Source organism: Gallus gallus, chromosome 2 (genome assembly GCF_016699485.2).
Source record: "Gallus gallus isolate bGalGal1 chromosome 2, bGalGal1.mat.broiler.GRCg7b, whole genome shotgun sequence".
Lineage (NCBI taxonomy): Eukaryota > Metazoa > Chordata > Aves > Galliformes > Phasianidae > Gallus > Gallus gallus.
Genome location: NC_052533.1, coordinates 124,191,787 through 124,211,565, shown reverse-complemented (window position 1 = coordinate 124,211,565; position 19,779 = coordinate 124,191,787). Strand labels below are relative to the sequence as shown.

The 19,779-nt window shown below is 40.7% G+C and overlaps 1 protein-coding gene across 1 annotated transcript in view; it reads left to right on the top strand.

Annotated features, from left to right (window-relative positions):
* Window positions 1-10,103, top strand: part of LOC112531880 (transmembrane protein 64) — a 44,363-nt gene extending 34,260 nt beyond the window's left edge. Inside the window, exons 6-7 of the mRNA XM_046937879.1 lie at window positions 4,030-4,185; window positions 7,556-10,103. Of these exons, the coding sequence (XP_046793835.1) occupies window positions 4,030-4,185; window positions 7,556-7,750 (351 nt within the window). The 3' untranslated portion in view covers window positions 7,751-10,103. The remainder of the gene's footprint in view (window positions 1-4,029; window positions 4,186-7,555) is intronic.
* The last annotated feature ends 9,676 nt before the right edge of the window (window positions 10,104-19,779 follow it).

Genomic DNA, 19,779 nt, shown 5'->3' with positions numbered 1-19,779 from the left:
GTTTTGAAGGTAGGTCTGTAAGGAGGCACAACATGCAGGTTATCACCTCATCCAGCTAATGAGTCTCTTGTGCCAGGTTTGTGCACTCTGATTATCTGCAGTGCCTGGTGTAGCCTAGATCAGAATTCATAACTTAGTTTTTCCTTTCTGAGAAGGCTGTTCTGTGGAAGATATAAGCGTACTAGAAATTTTAGTGCCTAACTATGTCTCTGGTTACAGAAATAAGTGAAATATTTCTGGAATACTTCTCAGTGAAGTAAGACTTCCAGAAGTGTTATGTACTTTGCAGCCACGTGCAAGCTGCTTACTTTCTTTGTTGGGAGGTTGATAGCTATAATTCAGCTATTTTTATTCTGCACTTTTTAAAATTTCTTGAGAACATAAAAGACATTGGAATTGTCTTTTGCTCTCAGTTTCCAAGCCTACCTGATCTGAAACGTGGATTCATAAATTCAGGGGAGAGAAGTCTGCTGCAGCCCCCAAAGGCACGTGACTCCCAAATAGCATCCTGGCATACTGCGTTTTTTGACAGAAGTGAACCAACGGGGTCAGCTGCAAAGAATGCCCCAAAGTTTTATCAGGCAAAGCCTGTCCAAGGCTCAGTGGGAGAGTTTCTGGCTAACGCTCCTGTTACCACAGTGGTTACTTCTTAGTTTATTTTAATATATTGCTGTGGCCTGTTAGACAGTTGTATCTGTGCTTGCTTTGGGATTTCACTGTTATTTTTTCTGACATGAGCTGTCTTTAGATACAGAGTCCTATTAGTCTTTCTCAGTTTCACAGTGCAGACCACAGTTAGACAGACAGGTTTTTATAGGAGGGAAGATAAAGTAAGCTGTAAGTTTTACTGAAAATTTGTCAGGTTACTTAGCAATGGACACCATCTGTTTCCTGCCCCTTCTGGGGGGAGGGGTATCAGTGTAGATCAAAAACCCACAAATAAAATCTTCCTTTCCTCTTCTTAGCTTTCATCTTAGCGGAATGCACGGGGCACCATCCAGCACGTTCATTGGCAGCCCCTCCTTCATTTGGAAGCAGTCTCTTTTGTGGCCCAGTTGCTTTAGGACAGATCAGAGTTGCCTATGCTGCTAGAGTATCCTTATTATATATTCAGAAATGAAAGAGGTACCTAGGAGTGTTAAAATGGTTTTTGGAAGTTTCCCAGTTCCATTAGATTTAATGACAGTGTCCTACTTAGGAAATCTTCTCTCAGTGCTAGCATTTCAGAGACTTCTAATAGCAGTCCCTTCAGTCCCTTGGCAATAAGAGAAGTTTCAGTTATGCATTCTTATTACATGGCCCAAATTACTATTTTATTTATTTATTTTTTTGAAAGTATCAGTCAAATATGAAGTTCTGACATGATTGTGTAGTGCTTTTTCATTAGAAATCTACATTAAAATTGCATAGAGTGAGAAATCTATTATTTGTGTTGCTGCTATATATTTAAGTCCATGGGAGTTATGATTTTGCGGAGTGAAGATTGGAATCACCTTACTGGATCTTATTCCAGTGAGTTACTCTTGATCTTTATGCTTCATTGCATTTTCCTCTTCCATTGCCCTTCCTTCCCCCAAAAACTTTCCATTGATAGTGCTTAGAGCTGCAAGAATCTGACAGTGTGACTCTCACAGTAACCAAAGTTTATTTTAAGGATAGTATGATGAAGTGAGTAACTTTGCTGCTATTCTTTTGTCTTGAACATTGTGTAGAACTTTCAAGGTCAGTAATCTTGTAGTCTCCCAGTGCTAGGAGCTGTTCTTAATTAGTACTTGTTTTATTATTATGGGATCAACTGAATTGTCTAGAAAATGCATCAGACCTTTCTCATAGTCATTTTATTTTTAACCCATTGTTTTCTTCTGATTTCATTTTCTTGCATAAATGTCGTTTGAACTCCTCGATCTTGAATCTAAAATTTCTAACAGTGGCTGCTGTACTGAGTTACCTATGTAAACTGTACAGTGTAAACTGTCCCCATTACCAACTAAGAACAGAAATTTCTTGGAAAAGAGAGAAAAATGTCTTGAAGAATTCTTCATCTTTTTTTTTCCAGGAAAGATTAAGGAAAGCTATAGCTGCGTCTGTTGTTTTGTTCACTAATCAAGTTTGATACCAAATACCTTTGGCTGAGAATCTTCATGATGCCTGTTTACATAGGTTGCTCTGAAAGTAATGTCTACTGTTTATTTTCATGGAAACTACAACAGATACAAGAGTGCAATAACGCTGTCTGATAAAGGAAATTATCAGCTACAGTTCGCTATTTTTCAGCACCACCATTAGCTATGCATTTTTGCCAGAGATGATGAAGAGCTTACATGCTGCACTCGTAAAAATCTATGCCAGCAGAGGTGACCCACTGTTTCACAGCTGATGTGACGGTGTCATTACTTGGAAAAGGTTGCCCATGTAGTCCATCTTTAATCAGCCCAAACTGGTGGAAGTCAGAAGGTGCCAAATTTGGACTATATGATGAGTGTGGTAAGACGGTCCTGCCAAGATGGGCAAAGTGTTTCATGGTCTTCAGACTACTATGAGGCCTGCGTTACTGTGCTACACTAGAAAGGTTGTCTCCTTCTCTGGCCTGACTCTGGAAGTCTGAGCTTTCAGCTAAGTCAGTGCCATGATGTAGTTATCAGACTTGCTGGTTTGTCTGGGTTCCCGGAAATCTAGAAGGATCACCACTTTCCCATCCCAAAAGATAATACTTATCACTTCACCCACTGAGAGCTGCACCTTGAACTTTTTTTAGATGGGGAATTCACATGTCACCACTCCTTGGTCTATCGTTTTGGCTCAGGCTCAAAGGGGTGGCAGCATGTCTCATTACCAGTAATGAAGTGATCCAGGAAACTGTCACCTTCAGCCTCATATTGGTTCAGTAGGTCCTGGTGAACTTGCCTGTGGTGTTCTTTCTGTTCCTGTGTGAGCATTCATGGGACCCATGTAATGCAAACTATGCAGTATTCCAACATTGCTACCATAATTTCCAATGCACTGATTGTCATATTTAGTTCTTATACACAGTTACCATGTTGTAGTCTGCCGATTTGCATGGATGAGCTGATGGAGATGCTCTTCATTTTGTGGTGTGACAGCAGTGTGTGCCTGTCTGGAATATGACTTATCTTTCACATCGGTATCACTACTGCTGAAACACACCATTCACTGTGCTCACATCCACTTCTTGGCCCCCATAACATTCAGTAAGCGTCAAATGTCAATGGATGCCATTTTTTCTGCATAGAGGAATTCAGTGACACACCTTTGCTTCATACACACTTCTGTGTCAGATGCCATTGTGTCAGACTGCCCCTCTGCTGCCATCTGTCACACAGCAACAGCACGTAACGGAGACTTGGTGGGAAGGTTCAGCCTCTACTGCCATACCACCACCATCTGCCTCTCTTTTTGTGGGCCAGCTAACAGGAGACATTACTTTCAGAGCAGCCATTGTATATCTGTGTATAATTGGTATATATCTTAATGAGCTATATAACTTCCACTGCAGTGGCAAATTGTATCTGCCTAGCCTGCTGCACTGCCATTCTGTTTACCTACGTCATATTTAATACAGCAAAATTTTGAACAATTACCTTTTGCTTCTGTATGTGTAAAACCCAAAGTAAACAGGATATATTTGTATCAGTGTTTTAGGCTTTCACTTTTGATAAAGTACTTTCTTCAAGTTCTCGTGAATTGCAGGGCTCTGTTCACCATGAAGAGGTAAATATTTTAAATGAACAGTGTAATTACATCCTTAGTTAAAGACTTGCACAGAGATGCTGTATAATGTAAGATGAAGTAAAATAAAATACAGTAAATTTAAAAAGACAAAATGAAAACTAGCCACGTACTGTTCTATTGTATCACTGTAGATTCACTGACAGTGAAAAGTCTAAGTGAAGAAACAAATTGTTTTTATTTTCTGGCATAGATACTTCTGGGGAAGGCAGTGTAGTTGGCTGTGCACGTGGGTTATGTTGTCACAGTATATGGCTTCTTACACATTTCTTTTTAATTTAGGTTACAGATCTGTCGCTGCCCAACTACCTGATGGCTTCTTCAGTTGGGCTGCTTCCTACTCAGCTCCTAAACTCATACTTGGGAACTACCTTGCGCACCATGGAGGACGTGATCGCAGAACAGAGTGTTAGTGGCTATCTAATATTTAGTTTACAGGTACGTTAAAGCAACAATTTTCATCAACTTCGATGTCAGTAATGTTGCTATTATGGCTCTCCTTATGACTGTTTTGGTAAGCAGTGACTTGTGGATACAGTCTTCTTTTTCAGTGTATATTTTTATCTCTTCAGTTTTTTGCTCATCTTCTGTACCAGTGAGATTTGAAGTAGAATTTTGCTTCTGAAGATAGTTGGGAAGCTTCACTCCTATAGCACTGCCTCTTCAAGTAGTTGAATCTTTACTTAGGAGATTGTGTGCTCCTCGACAGGTGTATGAGGCATACAAAGATTTAGCTTTGCAGGTGGTTCTTTTAGATTTTATCATTTCCAATAGGAAATGCATGAGCACAGCACTGGAGGGAAGCTTGTTCAAGTGTTAAGAGCTGTCACCTGGAGACATAATGACACCCTAGTCTGAGGCAGCCAACCTCTTGCAGTCTGAGAGCAAAGCAAGCGTGGCCGAGTAGCAGGGGATTTAGAAGTGTTTGATTTATAACGTTGGTATTTTCAGTAGGTTGTGTAAAGCCTATGATACTAATTTTTCACTGATTTGTGTGTAATGACTGCTTGATAACCCGGACAAATGAGTTTCCAATGCACTGTTTTGCTTCGGCTTTGTTTTCTTCAGTTAGAAGTATTTAATCCTTTCATACTTCATGTGATGCAGAACAGAACTTACTAGGTGCTTTCCAAGTTCTGTCCTGTTACCCTCTGTAGTAATCTGTTGCTGAATTTTAGACTTATTAAAGCACCCTTACACTGAAGAAAATGGCCTCTCAGCTGTAAAGCAGTGTGCTTTGGGTTCTTAAACCCAGAACCTGTGCCACGTTCACTGCTGACATTGAGCACTAACAATTATGCTAGGTCTGTAGGTGCTGTAGAAATATGATATTGCTAATGGCTAAATCAAAATATCCTACTTTTGCAAGGAAATAAATTTGTGAGACATGTCTAGTACCTTTCCATGAGCTTTACTGTGAAATAATTAGTCAGTAAATCCTGGGGACAAGCCTTAAGCCGAAGACCGTTGTAAGCATAAAGGTGAAGAATATATCAGAGCAAGATTATATATTAAAACCTCATCTGACAGTGTTGTCACTTCCACGCCTTGTTTGACCAGCAGTTGACATGGTTTGCTGACTTCTATTTCATTCTGCAGTCATTTATCTTCCTCAGTGTTAATGACTAAGCTGATTATCAACACTGATATACAAAACTAACTCCTTTTAACCCATCACCCTCCTGTAACTTGACCGTTCCTAAACAGAACATGTCATTAAAAGGTTTAATGAAAAAGTCTTGAGTATTAAAATGCCTTTGTGATTGTGAAGTAAGTAACCTCAATAGATCTAGTTGAAAGTCAGTGTTACTTGATCAACTTATATTTGTGAAATGTTATTTTGTGTGTTAGAATCATAGAATCATTAAGGTTCAAAAAGACCTCTAGAATCGTGTAGTCCCACTGTCAACCTACCACTACTATTGCTCACTAAACCTTGATGCTCTGTAGCTAGCAGCTGTATGTCAGCAGAGATGGCATAGAAAACCACAGAGCTGAATGGTTTTGCAGGTTTTTTCGGCTGGAAATTGAGAGATTTGTGAAATTTGGAGACAGCAGAGAAAATAGCAGTGTGAGACCTAAAGCAAAGAAGTGGGCTTTGTTCTGCTAATTACAGGCAATTCAAGGGAACAGCAGGGTTAGTAGCTTTTAGTGGTCTTTCCTTTTTTTTTTCCCCTTTTTTTCTCCCCATTAAGATTTCTTAAAATGACACCGTAGTGTTAACTGTTGGTCAGGTAAGCACCAGCTGAAAGGGCTGAATGTCCAAATAGATGTGGTGGCCACCTTGACAACAGTACATAACAGCTGACTGAGTAAGTCCATTAGCAGAGAAATTGCTTATGTTCTCCCAGTTTCTCCCAGGCATGGTGCTTTGCCTGGCTGTGTGGCTTTGATTGGACTTTGATTTAGTAAACAGCTGTAAAAATTAATCATACTTCATGGTTGCCAACATGTATATATTTTTAAATAATTTGTCTAGGGAACTTGAGCCTACTGGTAGTAGTATTTCTCAAACCTGTCAAGTTTAAATATTTGGGTAAGCTTTTAGAATAGGATTTTTCCTGTATGCTCAGAACATAATGTCTGCAAGTGTATATTTGATTCTTGCATCAGCAGCCTTTTGAGTCCTTTAACGAATAGCTTTTATCACAGGCAGTGAAGTGGGCTGCCCAGAGACATGGTGCAGTCTCCATTCTTGGATGTTTTCAAGACCTGATTGTATAGAAGTCCTGAGCAGCCTGGTCTGATCTGGCAGCTAACCCCATTTTGAGCAGCAGGTTGGGCTCAAGACCTCCCATATGCCTTCCAGCTGCAATTATACTGTGACCATACTTGTTGCTGATTTCGGTTGGTTTCCTAATATATTTTTTAAAAAGGCAGAATAATTTACTTCTTTTAAAGGGACCGTCATTATGAGACAGCTCTATTTTCTTTGAAGATTTTATTTTTTTAGGGAGGATCTGTGCTGAAAACAGTAACTGATGCTTTATTGAAACCAAAGGCTGCCTCTGGGGAATGCAGTCCATGCTAATGTCCTTGAACATGCAACTTCTAAGCAAAATGTGTCCCAATTTATTCTTGTTAATTTTAGTGGTGAAACTTAAAAAAAAATTCTTAGTAATAAAATTCAGAGCAAAAAACCATGAACTGGTTTTTTTCCTACTTTTAGATAGTATTTCCTCCTTAAGAAAATAACAAGCATCCCCAGAGCCATCCTCTGTCAAGTACAGGTTGCTGTAAGTTGTTCAGAAGCTGTGGTTCTTCCCTGTTTTGCCTTGACCTCTGAGAAGCACAACAACGCTGCTGCTTTCTGGTATCTTTCCTGTTAGCGGGGGAAGACGAGAGGTTTTATTTGCTTTTTTTTACATCATCCTGCCCCTGCTGTTTGGCAAATTGCTAATAACCATTAAAATATTAACCTATTATTCACTAGGTATGTGGAAACAGCTCTTATGATTTCCATTGCCATCAGTCCATTTCTATGTGGAGTTATTTTGGCTAAGAGATACAGGAAAGCGATTGCTTTCTAACAAGTGTGTGAATGACGATGGGAAGAAACAAACTATTTTTAATTCAAATTAATACTTAAGTTCTATACAATGTCTTTGTGTTGGTGTGCTAGTAGCAGTACGTGTTGACTTGTTGGTTAGTTCATTTCCCTTTTCAATATGTTGCCTTTGAAGCATTAAGTCATTAGATGCTTCCGTGAGTCTTTACATTGATGACTTTCTGTTTCGTTAAAAACACTTGCTTTGTATTCACTCTTACAGTTGATATAGCCTACATCACTCCTTTGTTTTATTTGCAGATTGTTATAAGCATAGGACTTATGTTTTATGTTGTTCACCGAGCTCAAGTGGAACTGAATGCAGCTATTGTAGCGTGTGAGATGGAGATGAAGACATCTCTTGTTAAAGACTGCCAGCCAAGCATCAGTGGTTCAACGACATATTGCAACAAAAGGACAGTAGCGTTCTCTGGGGGAGGTGTCAATATTGTGTGATTTCAAGTATTAATAAAATAAGGTTTTTGTGAACCTAAGCTATTGCCTAGAAATGTCTATGGACAATTCAAGTAGCTTTTAAAAAAATATTTCAAATGGTTACAGGTTGTACTATGGCACAAACCAGCTGACCAGCTCTTGAATTGCACACGGGGTGACTTCTAGCAAGAGTAACACGGTGAAGTAACTTGAGATGTAAATGCAAATTTAGCTGCACCTTTGGTCATTTATTATGCCTATCATGGCCTGTAGTCTGCACTTTAGTTTTTTTTTCTTTGCTCCTATAAACAGAAAAATGCTTCTATAAACTGAGAAAAGTAGCACAGAGGTAAATATTTTTCTGCTTAGCATTATTTATAAGGCTGAATAATTATATGCAGTAGAACTTTATTACTGATAAAGATGAATGAGAAAGTACGCAGTTCAATGTACAGTATTCTTGAATGTGCTTTTGCTCCCAGACCTTGGAGTGTATTATTTTGGTAACGGTGGGACCATTTGGCTTTTCCTTCATTTCTGATTTCAGGGGTTGAGGGTGGGGAGAGAACCCTATATAAAGTTTTGGTTGAATGTATTTTTGTAAGTCATTGAAAATGTTGCAGAGCCATGCATATGTAGTCACACAAGCTTAAATCCTACATGGTGGGACTGAAGTGCTCTTAAATAACATTTTAAGTTACACTGTGTAATATGCAAAGTAAAAGGGAAAGTGTAGATGTTATAATAGATTGCAGTGAGGAGCTTCTGTTTAAAGGAAACTTCAAGAATCAACTAACTGTTGCATTGGTTTTACCACCTTGGTGATAGTAACAAAGGGCTGTTCCATGTTAATCCTATTTATAAATAGTTTGATTGGAACGGTGTTTTTCAGCTCACATGCCTGCATATAATAAGGCTTCCAGACCAGGGAGCTAAATCTCTCCCACAAACACAAAATGAGATACTAGCAGACTAATCTTACATGCAGGTGGCCTTTATTTTGTAAGTGAATCCCTCCCTCCCTTTAAAAAGCTTTAAAAATCAGTTGATATGGTTTTTTTTTTCTACAAGTTTTACATTTTTTTAAAGATGCAATCTATTATAAATTTCATCAGAGTGAAGAAATGAAAACTAGGGGTTTTCTTTGGAAAAATAAATAATCTAGTAATGTCTCTGAGGCTCAGGAATTCTGACTCCATTTTTGCAAGACAACACTGTATTGGATAATGCTCCTTTTACATGTGCTATGGACTGTTTTTTCACTGCATTTGAACAGACTAGATAACCTGATAGTATTTTGTGTGTGTGTGTGTATGTATGTTTGTATGGATAAAAGGAAAGCAACAATGCCTGAAGGTGACATCTTGTCTGTGTGTTTCCCGTAGATACACGTGCCAATGTTCAATTGCTCAAACACCCACAAGTCATCTGATACAAAAACAATGCAATGTATTGCTTATTTTGTATTTATTTTGTGTAAGATTTATAGGATGCTTTCAGTCTTCAAGACTGTGTTATTTTCTAACAGAACACAACTGTGCCTCCTTTTTGTAAGGCTGTTTGTAGGGTCCGAGTATTCTTGTCTTGTGGTGAATAGCAGGAGAGCAGCAAGTCTTCAAGGTAGTTGGGAAGCAGAGATTTGATAGCCTTTGGCAGTCTTACTGCGAGGATGTACAGTAACTCGACAGCTAAGCAATCCTTGGTAATGAAATTCAGTTTTGCTCTTCAAATGCTTATCCTTTGCGGACGGCTGTTCATGGGACTTGTGACCTAAGGTTAAATAACAAAGTTCAGATCGTCTCCTCTTCTATCGTTTTTATTTTGTTTGTTCTTTTTAAAAGCAATCTGCATATACCTGGAAGTGTTCATTTACACATCTCTGCCTCTGACAGCTCCTGTGTGAAAACAAGAGAGCCAGATAACTTCTTGATGGCGTTATTTGTCATCGCGGTGTGATTGAGCCCTTCCTTAACTAACCATTTAAAATGTGTTTTATTTCTTGAAACAGAGCGACCCTCGAATAAATGTTCCAAACTTTGCTCCATCTTGCTAAATCAACAATAGTGTTCTCAAGAGGTTATCTCTTTTTGTTTTGTTTTGTTTTCTTTAACTAACTTAAGGTTGTGTTGATTATTGAAGAACATTTCCCAAATATGTATTTTGAAGTGCTTTTATTTCCATGACACTTTGTAACCAGAGTAACTTCACTATATGAACACTTTTGTAGTATGGAAATAGTTCTTAAACCTTTTGCATTTTGCTTGATACTTGTAAAATTTGTGTACAAGTTAATGGGAAATGTGCATTAAACGGAACTTTTCTGTACCATGCCAACCATAATTTTATACAATAAATTCACTCAGATTTCTTTAAAGGAATATGTATTAAATGTTCAGGTTGCTACAGAGTGGCAGTTGGAAAGAGAACGCAATGAGGTGTCGTCTATACACGCACACAGAGATACTTGCCTACCATGAAGAAGTAACAAATTAGGATTTCAGAATGGATTTCCTAAGTTGAGAGTTACTGACAAAGAAAAACTTCATTTTCTATAAAATGAAGAATACTGGCCTAAGTATGTTAAATACTTTGGAGGTTGGAGGTCTGCAGCTGCCTTTTTGCAATGGAAGAATAAGAGCATACACGTGCCTGTGAGAAATGTGCCAATTAACCAAAGGATTGATACGTTTAAATGTAAAAGTGATGATTTTATTTTTTTTTAAGGTAGTCTTCCTACAGTTAAAAATGGTATGAACAGTATAAATAATAAGTAGCAAGTCGCATTCACGCATGCTTTTGTAGCTACAGTGGTGGAGAGATTACTGTGTTTTTTGCATGTAACACATCTAAATTGCAGGTCGTGTGAAAGAGGGAGTCTCAGCTATGTGGCACCACTTTTACTTCTTCCTCTCTGTGGGAAGTACAGCTGTGTAACAATTTTACCCAGGTCTAACATTATACTAGCTGTCTGCAAGGAAAAGATCTTTTTGCCCAAGGGCTTTACGTGCTGTGTTTATGTTGTTTTCTGCATAACTGCAGCCGGCATCAAGAGGTCAAGTCTGAGCAATGGTAAGACTGCTCTTCCACAGTGCATGGTAGTGCCGTACATCCCTTTGTGTTCATTTTCAGTGTTCTCTGTGAGCTTCGGGTTTTGACTGACCAAGGTTTTGGGAATAGTTAGCGGCCATGAAAATAACCTGGGATGTGATGCTGAAGATGAAACACTCAGTCGCTCTGAGGTCATTCTTAATGACAGGAGCCAACAGCTGCAGTAGCTCTGTGCCAGGCAGCCTCATAGTAAATTCAAGATTGGTACCAGTCCCGTCCGCACATTAAGATGCTTTGAACTGGAGAAAACAGGAAATGGAGTGCAGAGTAGAAGCTGATGGGAATTCTAGCCCTGATGCATAGCACGCAGCTGCAGCAGAAGGCAGCTATCCCTGTCCTCTCCAGTCCCACAGGGTTAGTGGTCTGCCAGACAGCATGAGAGAGGCCCAGCACACAACCTCTCTTCATGGACATTAGCACTCGCATACTATTCTGCTGTATCAATTTATTTTTAATTTATGTTAATTTGCTAGTGATAAGTAGAAGTAACTTGAGTACAACTGCTTTGGTCCTTCTGTCCCTTTCCTCTTTCATTAAGTTAATCTATTGCTAAATTTAAAACGAGATTTTAATCAAGTGTTGCATTCACTACTGTAAGCTAAGTCCTTCTTCGTGGTCATATGACTAACATGTAATTGGTTGTCTGTGCTCTTGATTAATTTGGAAAACGATCAGGGCAGATTAGCTGTGGTGAGCGAGCCATCTTTTTCCTTCTCATTATTCAGATACATTGTCGGAGAAATTAGTCGAGTAGATTTCTGAGGCAGGTATTTTTGTTTATTATTTTTTCTGCTTTATAAAAAAAGAGTTAATAGCAAGAGCAAAAAAAAGGATTTGAACTGTGCTGATCGTGGGACAAAAGTATTGGGTTCCATTTTTGGGGGGATACAAGAGAATTTTGCCTAGATGTAACACAGGTAAGCTTGGGCGACTCAAGGTGAATGAGTGAAGCGGCTGTAAAGCCTACATCTTCAGGCCAGAATGGCAAGTCCAGTTTGTATTTTGCTTTGACGTTTCAGTTATATTTCTCTAATTAGAGCAGCTTAATTTGTCCCAGTAACATCTCAAGATCAGCTGAGGTGTGAACTTGGATGTGGTAAACGATGTGAATGCAAGGGCACCTGGCCCAGGTGGGTGCCCGCGTACAGCAAGCTGCATCGCTCTGCCTGCTGGGTCCCTGTTCCCAGTCAGCTGTAGCTGCTCCCTTCAAGGCCGTGGGTGGGAGGAAGGAAGGGAAAGCCTGTGAACAAAAACTGCAAGTTTTTTGTTCACTGCCTTAGAAATTTGATTGCAAGTGTTCTCCATTAAATGTGAGAAATGGTAGGTGGTGAGGCAGCAGACTAATGAATTCTTTTTGACTCCGATTTCTGTGAGGGAGTAGCAATTTCCTTCAGCACCAGATGAGATACCCAAGTGGTAAAGGGGTGGGGGTTTTGTTGGAATTTTTTAATTTTTTTTTTAACAATTGGAAGCAAATAATGCTGAAGTGGCAGTGATAGGAATATAGTGAGGATTGTTTTGATCCTTGACATAGCATGACTTTCAGATGTCTTTCACAGCTACTGGAAACAGCATCCCTAAAACAGCTTGATGGCTTCAGCACGTTGGCTTCTGGAGAGCTGCTGACTGCATCCCTCTGATACCAACGTCTGTCTTACCACCTTGGCTAGCAAAACCCAAGCCAGTAGCAATGGATAGTTCTCATTTGAAGGGCAGAGAAACTTTTGTTGCTCCCCTTTTGATATCTTAGCAGAAGTCTGTGGTAGGTGATTTGTCTGACTTTTTTTTTTTGCATTGCTCAACTTTGTGAAGCTGGTGGAGGGAAAGCTGTGAGCTTGCTGCTTCCTTTTCCTCTAGCCAGAAACGCAGGGAGAATCCAGAGGTTGCTCTTAAAAACAAACAACCAACAACAACAAAACAAACCACAAAACACACAAACCACACAACCTATCTCCAACCCACTTTCCACAGGAATCATAAACTCCATTCTGTTCTGTCAAGAAATGAAGATCCTTTATATTCTCTGACAGATGAAAATTGAAGTACAGGATGTGTGCTCTCCCTCTGTGGAGCTTGCTGGGGTGTGGTTCTGTGGTAGCCAGGAGGGTACTTGCACTTACAGCTTGTGCTGTGAATTCTATTGGACTTCCAGGCATCTTAATGTTGCACTGAGTTTTAGGGTTTGAGGACTATGGGAACGATACTCACACATGCGCATGCAACCAACGTCACAGAAAGTAGTACTCTACCAGTGGAACTGCTGTGTTTTGTGCAGTTGCAACATGATGTGTTTGTCTTGCACTGGTTTTGGTAAGACTGCAGTTATTTGGTGTTTTGGGATAGTGAGCTGAACTGTTTCACTGGATTTATTGTCCCCCTACTGAGGGGGACACCCCTACACCTCACTGCAGTAGTTCACCAGATGCTGTACAGTTACCAATGAGTTTGCTGCCAAGCCAACAGAAGGCTCAATATATGATCAGGTCTTTTTTTGTGTGTGTGTGGCTGGATTCTTCAAGCTGAGGAATCTGTCTTTTTTCCAGCTCCATCTGTCAGCCTAATGAAAGATGCCTCTTCTTGGAAATAGTGCGTCCCTAGAGAAGGTGGTTATGCTGGTAGAACTGTTTCTTTCAAACAAACTTTGAGGTGGGAAAATGGCACAGTCTGGAAGAAGAGAGCTGAACTCCCCAAAGCCCCCAGCGTTCACACTGGGGAAACCAGTCTTGTGGTAATGAGTTCTCAAAATCTTTCCATAAAGAAGCAATTTGGGAACTGGAATCGAAAACTTAAAGGAGGAGGGGAAAAGTTGCAATTAGTGAAAGAGTATTAGTATGCTTACCAGGAGGTAAAATCCTGGCAGCTATAATTAGACAAGGTTATTCGCCCCTTTTCAATGAGTCATTCCTCTGAGAATAGATTAAATGTATTTTCTTTAAAAAAACACTTTTCGCTTGTTAAAAGCCAAGCAGAAAAAGGAGAGGGAGTTACAGAAGAATGTATTAACAAGTTAATCTTAAGAAGGCCTGAAATTGCACTGAAATGCAGAAAATGCCGACTCATAAAGATTATTGAATATTAACCCAGAAGCAAGACAAGAATTTCCCTTTATGAGTGGCAGGAATGTTTAGTACAGATTTTCTATTTTTCTGCACTATATCTGCTCTGTTGAGTAGTAAAGGAAAGATAGCCATGTAGTTGATGTGTAGCTAGTTTTATATGACGTGGCTTATATTCTCTCAGGGAAAAGTCTTTGGGGATTCTGTTTTTTGGGACTGCCTGTAGTACTGAAGTACCTGGCTGCTTCTTCCTGCACTCTGTGCTGACTGCATGTTGGCCAGTCCTATGCCTTGGGATCAGGCACATGGGTAGTTGCAGTTTCCTCTCCTCTGTGCCTGTTATCAGCTTGGATCGTGAATAAAACAAGGTTGGTTCTGCCACTGGGAGTGCACCTGTACTTTCTGATGAATATCATCAACCTTAATGATATTTATATTATTTCAGGTATCTTTGGATGCCCTATACAGATGGAAAATGTGATTGCGCTTGCTGAAAAGCTGGATTTCCTCCTAAAAACCTAATTCATCTAATATTTAAGCGTCTCATCCAAGCTGGAAACTTCTATCTCAAATGAGACCACATTGGTCTGCTGAGGATCCAGCGTTTTTGTGGGTTGTTGCATTGTAGAGTACTGAAGATTGGAAAGGACTGCTGGAGGCCACACAGCCCAGCCCCTGCACAGGTCAAGTCCAGCTCGATCAGGGTGCCCATTGCCACATCCAGTTGAGGCCTCAGTATCTTCAGGGCTGGAGAAACCACAAACCTGGCTGACCTGACCCAGTACAGACCACCCTTATAGCGAAAGAATTTTTCCTTATGCTGCATTGGGATTTCTCACGTTGCAGTTTGTGGCCGTTTCCTCTCCTATCTCTAAGCACATCCAGCAGGAGCCTGGCTCTGTCCTCTCTGTCCCCATGGGGTAGCTTAAGACAGCGATTCACAGTCTGCAGGGTGGGAGGTGTGCAAGCGAGGGAGGACACTGCCATGGGGATCATCCCTGTGGGCATCTGGTGCTGTGCTGGGGACATGTGGCTGGGCTGACACCACAAGCTCAGAAGGTCACATTCATACACGCAGCATTGCAAGTCAGAGAAACACACAATTCCTCAGTTTTGTTTGTCACTTATTTTGTTCACTTATTTCCATTGCAAAGCAGTTATTTGTGGAAGGGCTTAGATGAGGAGAAAGGAATCTCCAGCACTGACCTGGCTGAGTTACAGTGAGAGAACTAAGAGGAGTGCAAAATCCCAAGTGACATCTCAGACTCATTTGGTTTTTTATGCTGCTACTGAATATACATTTTAGCCATTTTGTGGAGTAAGTGCTCAGATGTGCCCCCAAACCTTGAATTTTCGAGCTGCTTAAAAGAAAAGTAATCATACCATGTTATTTCATTTCTAAATTTTCTTGTAAATTCCATTGAATTTATTGGGTTGTTCTTTTTAAAAGCAGCATCAGTTAAAAGTAAGATATGGTGAAAGCAGTATCAGAATATTAGCTTTTCAGAACAGCATGCTTTTAATAATGTCTACAGTAATGACAATTAATGCAAATGTCTAAACATTTGCGAATACATATTTTAAATAGTGCAAAGTTACTGCGAGGCATTTGTAGACCTGTTCAGCCCCAGCAACTGTTTCATCTGGAAAACTGTTTAGAGGTAGAGGAAGTTTAACAATGGCAGGGCAATGGTAATTCTGCCAGCACAAGGGGAAAATATTGAAATCTTGAACTTAAATAATAATAATAATAAATAGATCTCAAAGGATACTGAAAGTCCTGTTATGCATAATCAGTGTTAGATACTCAGAGTCATTTTTTCCTACCCTGTTGAGGAGCTGTGTACCACAGGTCTTCAAAGCACTGTTTTCTGGGGGGTGTTCACCAGAACATCAGAGAAGTGATCCATGTCTTTGTCCTCTGACCTGCTGTATTCCTCCATCTCGGTGAGGCACAAGAGAGTCTGGCAGGAGTGTTACGGCATCTTCTACAGAGTAGCAGCTTCTGATTCCCACTGATTTCTGGACTTGAAAAGACTGGGGAATCTTTGCTTATGCTGAATCAAGATGCTGTGATAAAAGAGTCCGTGTCTCTTTGAGAAGGACAGTCTCTTGCTGGGTTGCCTCAGGCACGCTCACCACTAGATTGGGAAAGGAAAATTAAAATTTGATAGACCTTCCTTGGAACTTTGCCAAACCCTGATGTACCTGGACGTCATTTAAATGCAAACTGCAGAACCAGCTGAAAATATTTAATTTATCTTATATTTAATTTAATATCGGTCACAAGCAGTGGATGTCAGACATCCTTTCCTTGTACTGAAACACTGGACTGTGAACCAGACCTGCTCCTCGGGAGCATCTTAAGTTGCCCAAGCCAAATCATGTGGGCTGTAGCATAATGCAAAGCAGAAGCGCTGCTTGCTATATATGGTCTCACTTGGCTCTAGAGATCTCTCAGCATATGTCTGAGATGATCTTGAAGGTAGGGCTGACACATTTTGCTTGTACTGTTTGTACCATATGCAGGAAGAGAGAGGAGTGGTGGAACAAAGAGGTTAAGAAATGAGTTGTTCACATACACGGCTGCAGATTAAATAGGCTAACAGCCTTGTGATCTCAGGCACGCAGGCATTTTGGACTTCAAAGTACATTTCTTCTTGATCTGACCAAGGAAACTTAGCAGCAGTGCAACTTTAATCTGTATAGCAATTTTGCACAAAAGATCTGTGGGACTCTGTGCCTGTGTGCACAGCCTGGAAGTCATAAACCTCTTCTGAGATTCCTGTCCTCACAAAATCAGCCTGAAACTCTGGCCCTGGGACTGCTTTGAGATGCTGTCTGTGAAGGGAGGAACACCAGGAAGAAATACTGCTAAATCAGGCTTTGCAATTGTACTTGGCAGCACCACGATTTTACCCACCCCCCTGCACATTACTCTGATTCACAGCAAGGGGGGAAGCACTTGCTGTTGGAGGCAATACCATTAGCTAGCAAAGGTTGTCTTGGGATAAAGTTTTATTCCATGTGGGTATCGTTCTTTGCAGCAGACTGCAGCGTGCAACATCAGTCTTCAACTGCTATTTAGAAAGGCTGAAATTTTGCAGTGAGACAGTAGAATGCTTTATTATCTTCTGTCAGTATTCTTACAATATTAATTTTACATGGATTCCAAGCACTCTGTGTTAGGTTTGGATTTGTGTCCTCTGATGTATATTTAACAGTTTGAGGATTTAATAATTAAAATACTGATGGTGCCCAACTAGTTTGATGATCTCATTGTAATGGAAATAGAGCAGATAAAAGCAAAACCAGTTGTATTTTATGACTTAAGTAAAATTCAATAATATATGTTTAAGATTACTTCATCAACGTAGTCATATATAAATGCATTACATCTCTAGCTTGCATTTAAAGGCTTCAGAAATATCCTTGGATAAAAAAAAATAGTGTATTAAATATACAGAATTGTGGCACAAGAGAGAATTCCTCCGCTGTATCCGCATCCTCTCCTGGTTCTGCCTACCCAAAACCCCTTCATTTTCCATGCGTTCTCCATGTGTTCAAGAAGTTTAGATCTGACAGATCTATTAGGATACAGGAAAATTGATTAAAACATAGAATCATATCATAGAATCATAGAATGGCCTGGGTTGAAAACGATCATCCAGTTTCAACCCCCCTGCTATGTGCAGGGTCGCCAACCACCAGACCAGGCTGCCGAGAGCTGCATCCAGCCTGGCCTTGAATGCCTCCAGGGATGGGGCATCCACAGCCTCCTTGGGCAACCTGTGCCAGTGCTGCAGAGGCTGTAAATAAATTCAACAACTATGTCGTTGATATAAATATTTATCACAAAAAGAATAAAGGAATAGAAACAGCTGTCCCTCCCTTTGCCCTTCCTCTCCCTTCAGTATGGGGGCGATGTTCCCAGCAATACCTCTGGAAAATGTCAGGGTTTTGACTTGCCATAATTAAGGCCTGAGCCGAGCACATAGGTATGTGCAGTAAAGTAAGCTCATGCATTTTTGCAGAACGATGGCTTTTAAAGCAGTGTAATATCCCCCAGAGAAAAGTCTTGTGTTAAAAGTTAGATTAGATGAAATGTTTTAATCCTTTCAATATTGAAATACTGCCCCTTCAATAATCAGAATAAAATTAAGTGGAGAAAAGCTGCATAAGAAATAATAAAAAGGTATGTTTGTTCACCATGAGCTACAGAACACAGATGCTTGTATCCACATCTCGAGGAACAGTATAGTAGTTGAGGTCAGAGTGAAGGAAAAAATGCTTTGCTAAAAATATAGGGATGTTTCTGGGTAGGAGGGCAGGTTCCTTTGGGCAGACTGGCAGCCTTTCATGCAGCTCTCATTCCAACCAACTTTCTCCCTTCCCCCATTTCCTACTCTCAGAATGGACTCCTTGTGTTGACAAGGCCAATACTTGCTGCAGATTTTTATTTATTTATCCATTTATTTCTGGAAATGGGCTGGGATTTCAGGGCATTAGGAATCACTGAGACTCCCAGGGCAGCGGGACCTGCTTTTCTCTCCCCTGAGAAGCTGCTGCTCCTTTGCAGTTCCTTCTGCCTGCGCAATGCTCTCGGTCCAGCTTTTCACTCACAGCAGCAGAAATGCAAAGACCTGAGCATCTGCAACATACCCCACATTTGTCCTCAATAAGAGAACGGATGCAAGGCTGACCATGTTTTTTCCTTTCAGAAGGATGCTTTGGGGTAGAAAACTGCTTTGTATTCTGTTAACTTGACCCATTTCTGCTCATAGCGCTAATGATGTCTCTTTGGAGTTAAACAGCAACAACGAAAACACAGTAAAAACTAACACAACCAACCAATCAAACAAATAAAAACACCTCTGGGTCCTATTAGGAGCTTCCTGGTGTTGATTAACAGTTCAGCTCATTAACGGCACGCAGCCCCAAGATCGATCGGTGCGGTCAGGAGGGGAGCTCAGCCCCACAGCCTGTAATCTCCTGCCCACCTCTTCTCAGGCAGGGATTTGCACAGGAAACCTGATGGTTATTGATTATAGGATCCTTGTGGGCTGTGGCAAATGAAAGAAGCAGAGAGAATCACAGCAAAAGATTTTTCCTCTCTTTGATCTCTTTTGCTAATGATTTATTTTTACCACAGAATCACAGAATGGTTTGAGTTGGAAGGGACCTTTAAAGGCCATCTGGTCCAACTCCCCTGCAATGAAAAGGGACATCTACAGCTACATCAGGTTGCTCAGAACCCCATCCAGCCTGATCTTGAATGTCTCCAGGGATGGGGCTTCCACCACCTCTGTGGGCAGCCTGTTCCAGTTCCTCATTATACCCTCTTTAAGTTTGAAAACCATCTCCATTTGTCCTATCACAACAGACCCTGCTAAAGAGTCTGTCCCCCTCTTTCTTATAGACTCCCTTTAGGTACTGAAAGGCCAATGCTATATAAAGAGGAGCGATATGAGTCAGGGCTGTGTGGCACTGAGACATGGTGTCAAGAAACAGCCTATGTCCATGCAATTCAACCCTTCTTCTCTTAAAGAGGATGAAGACCTCCAAGCTGCACGTGGGATGGGTTCACCAGCTAACACTGACTCTACCTGGGAGCCTTTTAAAGGCTTCTCAGCCTGGAGCCCTGCTGGTCCTGCTTTGCTTCTGCTTGCAAAGGGCAGATCTGGCTCAGAGTTCGGCCAAACCACTGATGGAAGAGCTTACTGCACTGCACCATGTGCTGTGCTGAGTGAGGAAAGCAGTCTCCTCTGGCAGCTGCTGTGGGAAAGCTGTGTGGGCTGCAGCAGTGTTGCTGCAATCTCAGCTCAGTGGTGCTGTCCCCACAATGACTCTCACAGAAAATAAAGCCACACACAGATACAAGTTCTC